The 12690-nt window shown below is 46.9% G+C and overlaps 1 protein-coding gene across 11 annotated transcripts in view; it reads right to left on the reverse strand.

Moving 5' to 3' along the window:
• LOC112249437 (myocyte-specific enhancer factor 2C) overlaps positions 1-12690 on the reverse strand; it is a 110533-nt gene that overhangs the window by 58307 nt on the left and 39536 nt on the right. For 10 of the 11 annotated variants that reach the window (XM_042320372.1, XM_042320369.1, XM_042320370.1 and 7 more), the window contains one exon: positions 3152-3345. In XM_042320372.1, the coding sequence (XP_042176306.1) occupies positions 3152-3205 (54 nt within the window). In that variant the 5' untranslated portion in view covers positions 3206-3345. Of the gene's footprint in view, positions 1-3151; positions 3346-11741; positions 11971-12690 lie in introns of those variants that run through there. The other variant, XM_042320371.1, reaches the window with a different exon arrangement.

Below are 12690 nucleotides of genomic sequence, written 5' to 3' on the forward strand. Positions count from 1 at the left end.
CATGTATGCCTGCAATAGATATCTGTGTGTGTGTGTATGTCTGTGTAAGTGTGTGTGTGTGTGTTTGTGTGAGTGTGTGTGTCTGCTCTCTGTCTACGGTCTGTGCATTTATGGCACAGGGGGCCCTTTCATGTGCCCGGGGCTGGGAGAGGGTCTGAGTGGTGGGGGGCCGGGAGCCAGGACTCACACACTGCTGCCCTCTGTCCGGAGCTCTGGGCAGACAGTCAATGCCAGGGAGGCCTGACCATGGTGCCCCTGCTCTGGGGAAGTGTTTCAGGGTCTGGGGGTGGCAGGCCAAAGTGGCCACACAGAGAGACGGAGGCCACGTGCCGGTGGGCAGCGGAGCCCGTGGGTGGCAGGGTGGCTGCAGAGAGCTTTAACAGAGGGCAGGGAGAACAGGGAAGTGGACATCAATAGGGATGAGGAGTTAAAGGCTTTGTAATATCTACATAGGGCTGACATAGCAAACATATGAAGTATGACATAAGAGGTCAAACGTTGACAGCCACACCAGCCTGATTGCCAATCTACTAATTCAAGTGTAGTTTGATCTATTCCTTCATGTGTATGGATGGATCAGAGAACTGTAGTAGATTTTAAGTTTTGAGTTTGGTTCAGGGCAGGATGGGAGCTTGTGAAGCATGCAAAGAATGTGGAGGCTAAAGGTAACCCCTCTGATGTTTATTTGGCTGTAGTATGAGGATGTTTCCTCAAAGGAGAAGTGAAAATATGCAAAGCTCAGGCTGCCATTTAGACAAAATAAAAACAGAAAATCTTCTTTGTTTCTGTGTGCCAAAGGTCTCCTTCTTCCTTGTGATGGTCTCCTTTGTGTACACCAGTGGAGGCTGCTGAGGGGAGGACGGCTCATAATAATGGCTGGAATAGAGCGAATGGAATGGAATCAAACACATGGAAACCATGTGTGGTATTTGATAATATAATGGTATTATAATGGTATTTGATACCATTCCTCCTAATCCGTTCCAGCCGTTACCACAAGCCCATTCTCCCCAATTAAGGTGCCACCAACCTCCTTCGTGCACCTCTTGCTTGGCTCAGACATGACAACTGATGTCATTTACCTCCATTGCCATGTACAACAAAAAGCAAAAAGCAAAATAGTTCATTCAAAAGATGTTTAAGAAGTGTATTTAAGAATCTTGTATCAGTATGTATTCAAAACAATGTGTAAAAAGGCAAGGAATATTGCAGGTGTAAAATTGATTACAAGAGATCTCAGGTATAAACTGTTAAAATCACTTGCTCCCTTTCTCTTCCCTCTCCTCTCCTCTCCTCTCCTCTCCTCTCCTCTCCTCTCCTCTCCTCTCCTCTCTCTCTCCTCTCCTCTCCTCTCCTCTCCTCTCCTCTCCTCTCCTCTCCTCTCTCCCTCTCCTCTCCTCTCCTCTCCTCTCCTCTCCCTACCTACCTCCCTCCCTCCTCTCACGTCTTCCTTCCCTCTCTCCCCCTCCTTCCCTCTCTCCCCCTCCTTCCCTCTCTCCCCCTCCTCCCCTCTCTCCCGCCCTCCCTCCTTCCCTCTCTCTCTGTAAACGAACCCCGGATATCTGTGGTATTGATTCCCCTCAGGTGTCCTTCCTGTCTCCCTCTCTTCCCTCCTCATCCTCGGGAGCCGGAGTGCCTGGTGCGGCCGGTGAGCCTGGTCTGCGGTGTGATGGGTAGGGAGGGAGAGGAGGCTGAGATAAAAGTGCACAGGAGGTGTGGGTGCTGGTGCAATGTGGTAGCCTTCCCCTCTGAAACTCCCGGACCTCTCCCACACTCCCTCCCCTACTTTTGACTTCAATACCCTGACCCCAAAAACCTGATGTCTGGGAACAACTGTAGAGCTCCCAGAGAGTCAAGTAGCACATAACGGACTTCATGACAGCTCCACTCGCCTCCTCCTCTTTCATTTATTTATTCTGTCTACTTCTCACCAAGGAGTTTTCAGACCACCCAGCTGCAACAGTCACTTCAGTGGAGTCCAATCGATTTCTAGCACCTTTTTATGTCAAGTCACAACAGCAGGGTAAAGACAGCCAGTGTTTATGTGTTTATGTTGAGATGTCATACTGTCAGCGGCTAGAAGGGACAGTGAGGTACTCTGCTAAATGTCAGCCAATACAGAATAAAGACATGACAAGTAGAAGGATCTAAGAGAGTCTGAACCACTCTAGTGTGATAGATGTAAGAACCATTGAATGTCATGACAGTATGCTGGGATAATGGTTCACAGATTGGTGGAGACTGAGGAGGAAGGGAGTGTGTGTGACCTGTGATTGGAGGGGGGCTTATTAGTAGGGTATGGATCCAATTGGCCTGACAGGGAGCTGACAGAGTGGTGGTGGTCACTGGTGCCACAGGAAGTAATGGATTGTGGGCCTGCAGGGCAGAGAGAGAGACAGGTCTGTCTCCATCCATTTCCTGGGCTGTGTGGCTGATGTTTTGTTGTAATTTATCATTGAAGACAGGGCCACAAATTAAGCAAGCTGGTTGAATGTGATATTTATGGTAAATCCTTTGCCTATACAAGGGATCATCAAATCAATGTGCCTCTTCTTTTGAAATATAAACATTGATTCTACTTACATATGTTGGCTACGTGATTTCAATACATTTGAGCATGAGCCTTGATTTAAAGGTACATTGAGAGGAAAGATACAGAAGGCGCAACCAGCCCTGAGACAGATGGAGCATGTCGGCCTCTCAGTGCCCTCTTAGCTCCACCCATCCCAGGGCGCTCTCTGTGGTGTATGGTGCGTGCATGAGACCTCCATCTCTGTTTGGTTGTTTGTTTGTGTTTTCTCCCACCCTTCCCCTCCCTTCTCCACCCACCCTGCATAGTAATATTCCACTGCCATGAGCTAAAGTGGGTGGCATGGTGTGAGAGAGTGTGAGAGGGTGTGAGAGGGTGTGAGAGGGTGTGATAGGGTGCCACCAGTGTATGTTACATTTAAGAAAAACAAGACGTACTACTACCTCCATGTAAACCTCCAGGGCACCCAGAACAATCACCCTCCTGCCACCACCATGACACCGTCACATCCAGACTCCCTGAAGACTTCAGTCAGCACACCTACCATGGTCTCCCCCAGGCCCACAGTAAGGTATTTCCACCCCCCTCCGTCATCCATCCTTCCTTCTTCATGGGGCTTACCTGTCTGTTGCGTTCATCCATAATCCGCGTGATCTGAATCTTTTTCCTCCCCATTGTCCCCGTCTTCTTCTTCTCTCCTCTCCCTAAAGAACTTTATGCTTTCTTCTGCCTCTCCTCAAAACGCTTTCTCTTCTCTCTCTTCTCTCTCTTCTCTTGACTTGCTCCGATCAATTCAAAGATTCCAGCATCCGTACCTGCATTAGAGAAAGAAAAAGAGAGAGGGAGACAGAAGGATAGAGGATAAGCATTAAGTGACATGAAATATGGCACAAAGAAAACGAGGGGGTGGGGGGGTATGGGTGGGAGAAAAGTCACATCATCGTTGCCACAAGGGAGGGGGAAGAAATACAACTAATCTGTCAACATGTTGTGAAAGGAACGCTGTGTTTTTTACTGTCGATATCATGCAAATCAGGTTTGTTGCGTTACCGTGCCAACTATGAGCAGAGACAGCGCTGTCAGGATCTCGTCTCATTCACAGAGAGTTTGACAGTTTGGAAGTGCCGCTAACTTAAATGCTCTAATCACCCACAGTGTAACGTTACCTACAGACTAAGAAATACACTTTCTTTCTCCTGAAAAACAGCAGTTTGTTTACAGAACGACGGCAAAGTAAGACTAATCTAGTCTACCTCCAACACAGTTCTAAAATGGCCGACATGGAGACTGGCTTGGATGCAGATGTGAAACCTAGCCTTGCCTTGTTCAGAAACACTATAGATTTGACCTTTAAAATGACGGCAATAGAGCTGATTCCCGACAAATTCGGTCTTGAACATTTATACTAGGACTTAAACCAGCTGGACACAATGTGTGTGTGTGTGTGTGTGTGTGTGTGTGTGTGTGTGTGTGTGTGTGTGTGTGTGTGTGTGTTTGTGTGCACATGCATGCACATGTGTGTGTGGGCTGAGCTGGACCGATAGTGTGTGTGAGTGAAATAGCTGACTTCCAAAGAGTGTGTGCATGCGTGTGTGAGCTTGAGTAAGCCAGATCTCTGGTACTTCTCTCCAGAGTGCTAAAGTAGGCCAACCCAATCTATCTCAGGGAGGAGCAGAAGAACTGTTGTGTTTTATTTTGACAGTAGAGGTGATAACGTTCCTCGTTATGCAAATGAGCATCCCATTATTTAAGCTCAGTGCAATGCAGGGGAGCTGTCAGCGCCGTCGCATTAAAAACCATCTAGCCTGCTTTTTTCTCCCCTTCCCATTCTCTCTTTTCTCTCCTTTCTGAACCAGATTTCCGGCACCTGGCAGCGCGAGCCGCAGACATTGATGTGGAAGATGACACTGCTTCACCAAAAGACATGTCAATCTCTCTCTCTCTCACACACACACACACCCATATTTCCTTTCTTGTTTCATCTTCCTCTAACCTGAATCTATGTGTTTATTGAGTGACATGATGCAGGAGAAAGCACCCCAACCCTCATGGTGAACAACTACACACTGCTGTACATTCGACCCCTACGCTTCTTGAGCGGAAGGCATTGGTAATAGACGTGGCTGGTAGACACAGGTCTTGTCAGTTATACACCCATGTGAACTTGCTTTAGGAATACCAGTGAGAATTATTCTCAGTATTGAAGAGCACAGGTTCAAAACACCTGTACTCCTGCATGCCACTAGTTGGCTCTCTTATATCTTCATTCTCTCCTGGGAGATGGAGCCAAGTGAAATCAAGCCTATTAGGTGTAGCTTAACGTCTCCGAATTGTCTCCAGGTTGACAGTAGCTCAGGTTTCATATATTGAGTCCGAGAACGGTGTGGCTATTTGACACTTTGTTTATAATCAAGCTTGTACAAGTCCAATGTGGTTACCTATCTAATTTAGGCTTTCCTCACTACTGGCTCACATCCTTCAGAGATGATGCCACTCAAATGATGTTGACTATACTTGTTCATTGTGAGTCTCTCTCTCTCTCTCTCTCTCTCTCTTTTCTCTCTTTTTCTCAATCTATATATATATATATATATATATATATATATATATATATATATATATATATATACACAGTTATATATATGTACATATAAACTCAGCAAAGAAAAACAACCCTTTTTCAGAACCCTGTCTTTCAAAGATAATTCGTAAAAATCCAAATAACTTCACAGATCTTCATTGTAAAGGGTTTAAACACTGTTTCCCATGCTTGTTCAATGAACCATAAACAATTAATGAACATGCACCTGTGGAACGGTCATTAAGACTATCAGCTTACAGAACTTAGGCATGACACTAATAGCTTACAAAACTTAGGACACTAAAGAGGCCTTTCTACTGACTTTGAAAAACACCAAAATAAAGATACCCGGGATCCGTGCTCATCTGCGTGAACGTGCCTTTGGCATGCTGCAAGGAGGCTTGAGGACTGCAGATGTGGCCAGGGAAATAAATTGCAATGTCCGTACTGTGAGACGCCTAAGGCAGTGCTACAGGGAGACAGGACGGACAGCTGATCGTCCTCGCAGTGGCAGACCACGTGTAACAACACCAGCACAGGATCGGTACATCTGAACATCACACCTGACAGGTACAGGATGCCCGAGTTACACCAGGAACGCACAATCCCTCCATCAGTGCTCAACCTGTCCGCAATAGGCTAATAGAGGCTGGACTGAGGGCTTGCAGGCCTGTTGTAAGGCAGGTCCTCACCATACATCACCGGCAACAACGTAACCTATGGGCACAAACCCACCGTCGCTGGACCAGACAGGACTTGCAAAAAGTGCTCTTCACTGACGAGTTGCGGTTTTGTCTCACCTGTACTTACACCGAGGCCTGTACTCTGGAGTAGGATCGATTTGGAGGTGGAGGGTCCGTCATGGTCTGGGGCGGTGTGTCACAGCATCATCGGACTGAGCTTCTTGTCATTGCGGGCAATCTCAACACTATGCATTACAGGGAAGACATCCTCCTCCCTCATGTGGTACCCTTCCTGCAGGCTCATCCTGACATGACCCTCCAGCATGACAATACCACCAGCCATACTGCTCGTTCTGTGCATGATTTCCTGCAAGACCGGAATGTCAGTGTTCTGCCATGGCCAGCAAAGAGCCCGGATCTCAATCCCATTGAGCACGTCTGGGACCTGTTGGATAGGAGGGTGAGGACTAGGGCCATTCCCCCCAGAAATGTCTAGGAACTGGCTGGTGCCTTGGTGGAAGAGTGGGGTAACATCTCACAGCAAGAACTGGCAAATCTGGTGCAGTCTTGGAGGAGGAGATGCACTGCAGTACTTAATGCAGCTGGTGGCCACTAACTGTTACTTTTGATTTTGTCCCCCCCTTTGTTCAGGGACACATTATTCAATTTCTGTTAGTCACATGTCTGTGGAAATTGTTCAGTTTATGTCTCAGTTGTTGAATCTTGTTATGTTCATAAAAATATTTACACATGTTATGTTTGTTGAAAATAAACGCAGTTGACAGTGAGAGGACATTTCTATTTTTGCTGTTTATAAATGTATATAATCTCCTGATTAACATGCACATTGACCATAAGCATGTCAACAGCTCTTCTTCACCCTTGTGACAAAACCATACTCATGTGACGATTGTTCCACTGCGAACGACACTGGAAACAAGACCACTGACTGTATAATCAACCATAGGGAACAACAGTACTAACGAGACTAACATCTAAAAGGACACATTGGTTTAGTATTTAATGATACTCTTGTTAATTTTCTATGGTTACACAGCATAAGTCATTAAAAACAGTAAAGTGTTGTCAGAAAGATGAAAGAGTGTCTTCAGACAGACTAACACTCCAGCCTATCAGTGGTGCTCAACAGTTCACAGACACAACAAGGACAACAACATATCTATCCCCTGGGCAGGCTAGCATACCTCAATCAGACCCTGACAGTGGAGGAGCACCACGCAGCTCTACTCCGTCTCTTGAAAGCTAACGCAATGCCTCTCTCCATTGGTGGCTTCAGCGCAGTTACTCCTCCCCCCTGAGCCTCTCAATGTTTACACCCTCTGGAGCAACACCTTAGTCCTTATGTAACACTAAGACTAAGCCCATGTCCTGAACATTTAATCCCAGCTTTGGCTCCGGCAACCACTGCTGCCTGAGAAAAGGTGCTGCTTAGCACGGCGCCGGTGATCCCCCTCCCTCCCCTTCCCCTTCAACACTACTCCCTCCTTCTGCCTCCTCCCTCAAACACGAGAGCCTCCACCCAGCTCGTCAACTCTCCCTCCTCCGTCTACCCCACGCACCCACTCCCACCCCATTGCCCACGCTCCTGCCTTCCCCAGGTCTGGTCAGTGAGGGTTGGCTGGTGACAGTAAGCACTCCCAAAAGATTACCACAGAACAGCACAATCCAATTTACCCCTTTGACGGTGTCCCGCCAGGAGACATGCCGCGGCCCACCTGATGGGGAGAATGAAAGAGAGGGAGGGAGGGAGGAGAGAGGGGGAGAGACAGGCAGCGAGAGAGAGAGACAGAGAGAGACATAGAGAGACAGAGAGCGCAATCCAATATAATGAGACAGAACTTTGTCTACAGTGCATTCAGAAAGTATTCAGACCCCTTCCCCTTTTCCACATTTTGTTACGTTACAGCCTTATTCTTAAATGATTTAATAAAAAATGTTGATCGTCAATCTACACACAATACCCCATAATGTACCTAATAATTCAGATTCTTTGCTATGAGACTTGAAATTGAGCTCTGGTGTATCCTGTTTCCATTAATCATCCTTGACATGTTTCTTCGACTTGATTGGAGTCCACCTGTGATAAATTCAATTGATTGGACATGATTTGGAAAGGCACACACCTGTCTATATAAGGTCCCACAGTTGACAGTAGATGTCAGACAAAAATCAGGCCATGAGGTCAAAGGAATTGTCTGTAGAGCTCCGAGACAGGATTGTATCGAGGCACAGATCTGGAGAATGGTAAAAAAAAACAATTTCTGCAGCATTGAAGGTCCCCAAGGTCCTTGAAGGTCTTGAGGAAACCTGTCACCATCCCTACGGTGAAGCATGGTTATGGCAGCATCATGCTGTGGGGATGGTTTTCAGCATCAGGGACTGGGAGACTAATCAGGATTGGGGGAAAGATGAATGGAGTAAAGTGCAGAGAGATCCTTGATGAAAACCTGCTACAAACCACTCAGGACCTCAGACTGGTGCAAAGGTTCCTTCTAACAGGACAACGACCCTAAGCACATAGCCTAGACAACGCAGGAGTGGCTTAGGGACAAGTCTCTGAATGAGACATAGGTGAATGTTTTAGGTGAATATTGTGATTTTTCATCCACTGCTGAACCTGAGGGAGAGAGAAGACTAACAATCTTTCTATGCCACACTAAGCGAATTCACTAATCCATAACCAACAAGTATGGGGAGAGTGAGTGCAGAGCAGAGGAAATGTCGGGTTTGGGAAGGAGAGAGAAGTGAAACAGCTGGGGAAGGCCAGTGGGGGAAGGCCAGTGGGGGTCACTGCTAAGGTCATAGTGCACATTAGGAAAGACATGATGGGCTGAGGGAGCGAGAGAGAAGGATTGAGAATGGTGACCATACCTATAGAGAATAGTCTGTCTCAAAGTAGCAGAACCTAGAGAGAGCTGACAGAGGGAGAAATAGAGGGGAGTGACAGAACAAGAGGTGGAAAGAGAGGGGAGAGAGAACAAGAGGTGGAAAGAGAGGGGAGAGAGAACAAGAGGTGGAAAGAGGGATCTTTGAACAGGTACCAGGCCTCTCAGGGGGGAGGGGAAGAGCTCTACCAACCGCCCTCCCATCTGTTAAGCAGACGGAGAGAGAGGGCAAGAGGGAGGGAGATTCAGGATGCTCTCTCTTTCGGAAGTGGAGCTGGATTGGTGATGGGAACTTGTACAGAGTTATCCCATCTCCTCACTTCCAAGTGTTAAGTCACCAAAAATGAATAGACAGCATGTGGGCAGAGTTTCTTCCCATCCTAAGAGACATATATATATATATATATCCTATAGGGTGTTGCTTGTTAATATGGTGTTGCTTGTTAATATGGCTTTGTCATTGAAAACACAGAGGACTGCACCCGAGAGAATCAAAGTGAGGAGGAGAGAGAAAAGAGGAACATTATCTAGGCTGGTCCTTAGTTCTAACTCCTCTCTTTGAAAGACAGCTGCAAGCTTTTGAGAGAGAGAGAGAGAGAGAGAGAGAGAGAGAGAGAGAGAGAGAGAGAGAGAGAGAGAGAGAGAGAGAGAGAGAGAGAGAGAGAGAGAGAGAGAGAGAGAGAGAGAGAGAGAGAGAGAGAGAGAGAGAGAGAGAGAGAGAGAGAGAGAGAGAGAGAGAGAGAAAGAGAGGAGAGAGAGAGACCAAGAGAGAGAGACAAGGAGAGAGGGAGAGAGGAGAGAGAGAGAGAGAGAGAGAGATAGAGAGGAGAGAGAGAGAGACCAAGAGAGAGAGAGACCAAGAGAGAGAGAGAGAGAGACAAGGAGAGAGAGAGAGAGAGAGAGATGAAGAGAAAATGTACTGAATGATGAGGGGCAACACAGCTCTGAAAACCAGTTCCTCATATGAAGAACACATACACCAACATCTGCTGTCATTTGATATTTTTCAACTAAATTGTAAGTAGGCCGACGTTGTTGAGAATTGGAGAAAACCATTTCTAATGACAGGATGGATGGTGTTTTTCCTAGAACCCCACCTCCCCATAGCACATCTGCAACACATTTGGTAATAGCATGTCTTGAAAAAACGGCAGTATCCTCTATCCTCATAGGAAATGCGGTTGCGAGGATTTGAAATAACATATTACACTGCAGTAAGTAAACCTTTTAGGAGGTGTATGCTACATTAAATAAACCCTCTCTCTTTTAAAATAAGCTACCATTTCCTTGAAGAGGAGGCAATAATGTATTTAATACAGTTTCTGAACAATCTGTGTATGAACACACACACACACACACACACACACACACACACACACACACACACACACACACACACACACACACACACACACACACACACACACACACACACACACACACACACACACACACACACTTGCTGGGTTCCGTTTCGCTTGAGCATCCCTATAGCTCCCCCCCATATCAACTCCTAATCCTACAAAAAAACATGATATTTTTTATATGCAGAGCTGGTGTTTAGAGTTGTGTGTTGTTTGTGGAGGTGGAGCTGTTTATCTGTGTGTTGCCCGGGTGTGATTGTGGGAGGGTGAGGGAGAGGGAAGCCAGTGGCCAGGAGACTGCATGCCTCCATTTCATTGTGTCTCTAATGTCATTACAGGCAATGACTACTCTGTGTGGCACGTCAGGCTCGCCGTCTGTCAGACTCAGATAGACACGGTGACAAATCTCTATCACTCCTTCCCCTTCCCTTCCCTCTTCCTCCCTCCCTCCTCCTCCCTCACCCCCACCCTCCCCACGTCTTCGAATAACACACAGAAGAGAATGACCTAAACCTGGGCCATCGCCTCCATGTAGGTGGGCTTCTGTGCTGGTGGTGAATCATGCCAACTATTAGGGCTAATTTAAAGCTTTAGCAGCTAAAGAGATTAGCAGAATGTACATCTGGGATTAGCTTGATAGTGGTGTATCATGGTGTAATGTGTTCAAGCGTTCAGGGCTGTGGCATGTCTATGTGTGTGTGTGTGTGTGTGTGTGTGTGTATGCCTCCTTTTATTAACTTACGTTACAGTGTAGTCATTAGCAGACAGAGATATTTTTAAAGCTCTGCCATCATGAGAAGAGAGAACAGTCTATTGTTGAAGAGTCAAGGGAGCTAGTTACCTCTTCATTTTTACACTGTCTGTTGTTGAAGAGTCAAGGGAGCTAGTTACCTCTTCATTTTTACACAGTCTGTTGTTGAAGAGTCAAGGGAGCTAGTTACCTCTTCATTTTTACACAGTCTGTTGTTGAAGAGTCAAGGGAGCTAGTTACCTCTTCATTTTTACACAGTCTGTTGTTGAAGAGTCAAGGGAGCTAGTTACCTCTTCATTTTTACACAGTCTGTTGTTGAAGAGTCAAGGGAGCAAGTTACCTCTTCATTTTTACACTGTCTGTTGTTGAAGAGAGAAGGGAGCTAGTTACCTCTTCATTTTTACACTGTCTGTTGTTGAAGAGAGAAGGGAGCTAGTTACCTCTTCATTTTTACACTGTCTGTTGTTGAAGAGTCAAGGGAGCAAGTTACCTCTTCATTTTTACACGGTCTATTGTTGAAGAGAGAAGGGAGCTAGTTACCTCTACATTTTTACACTGTTTATTCTATCTGACTTTGATTGGCTTGACTGGAACAAGAGACCTAGGCGTATTGTTATAGACTAACGTCATATTATACCTCAATTCCACAGCCCTGTAGCTACTCCAAACACACCCTTCATCCCAATTCCACAGCCCCCCCCACACCCTTCATCCCAACCCCCACCCCCACCCACTGTTAGACCCTCTATCCCCTATTCACCCCCACCCCAGTCGCCCCAGGACCTCGTGGACAGAAAGGCAGGAAACACACACGTGGCAAACTCAACGGAAGGATGTGACATCAGCAACCACAGACAATTAAAGGTGTAAAGGTGCTTCCTTCCCTAAACTGTTCCAGAGAGCACAAAATGGGAACCAAAACTCACTGTGCTTCCCTCTCCCTCTGCCGAGAAACAAGAGAAGAGGAGAGAGAAATGTCCGATTCTTCTGCCCACCTCAACCAGTCGGCTTCTTACTCTTGAGATTACCATTGAGAAGACCAAAAGAGATTCCCTCCATGTCCCGTGTCATGAAACAAGGCCCTTCTAGGTGGCACAAAGCCTTCTGAGAGAAATCTCACCAGCTTTTGTCTATCAAAAGGGGAAAAAATCACCACAACCGCACTGCCCGTCATCAGATCTGGATTCTGTCATGATGCAACAGGACGCATCGTTGTGATTGTGAAACCTTAACCGAGAGGACAAACCCCTTCTTCTCTACTGTTTCTCAAAACATGTGTAAAGCCTTCCCTAAATGTTTTTTAGCAGAAAACGTGAGGGGGAAAAATAGCTAACTAAAGGCTTTCTCAGTGATCATGTGAAATGACGGATGAAGTGCATTTCTGTGTGGCAGTGTAGGGTGACTAGAGCCCTTTTGAGGTGCAACGCTAGATGAAAGCATTGGAAGAGAGAGGAGCGTTCTTATTCATGCATTACAGGGCATCCTGTCAGCACCTGAACTGCAATGGCTTTCCTCCACACACACTGCAATCAAGTGGAAGCTGGTCCGACAGCTCTAAATAGCCTCCCTGCCCAGCCCTAAACAGCCTCCCTGCCCAGCCCTAAACAGCATCCTGCCCAGGCCTAAACAGCCTCCCTGCCCAGCCCTAAACAGCCTACCTGCCCAGCCCTAAACAGCCTCCCTGCCCAGCCCTAAACAGCATCCTGCCCAGGCCTAAACAGCCTCCCTGCCCAGCCCTAAACAGCCTCCCTGCCCAGCCCTAAACAGCCTCCCTGCCCAGCCCTAAACAGCATCCTGCCCAGGCCTAAACAGCCTCCCTGCCCAGCCCTAAACAGCCTCCCTGCCCAGCCCTAAACAGCCTCCCTGCCCAGCCCT

Source organism: Oncorhynchus tshawytscha, linkage group LG04 (assembly GCF_018296145.1).
Source record: "Oncorhynchus tshawytscha isolate Ot180627B linkage group LG04, Otsh_v2.0, whole genome shotgun sequence".
Classification (NCBI taxonomy): domain Eukaryota; kingdom Metazoa; phylum Chordata; class Actinopteri; order Salmoniformes; family Salmonidae; genus Oncorhynchus; species Oncorhynchus tshawytscha.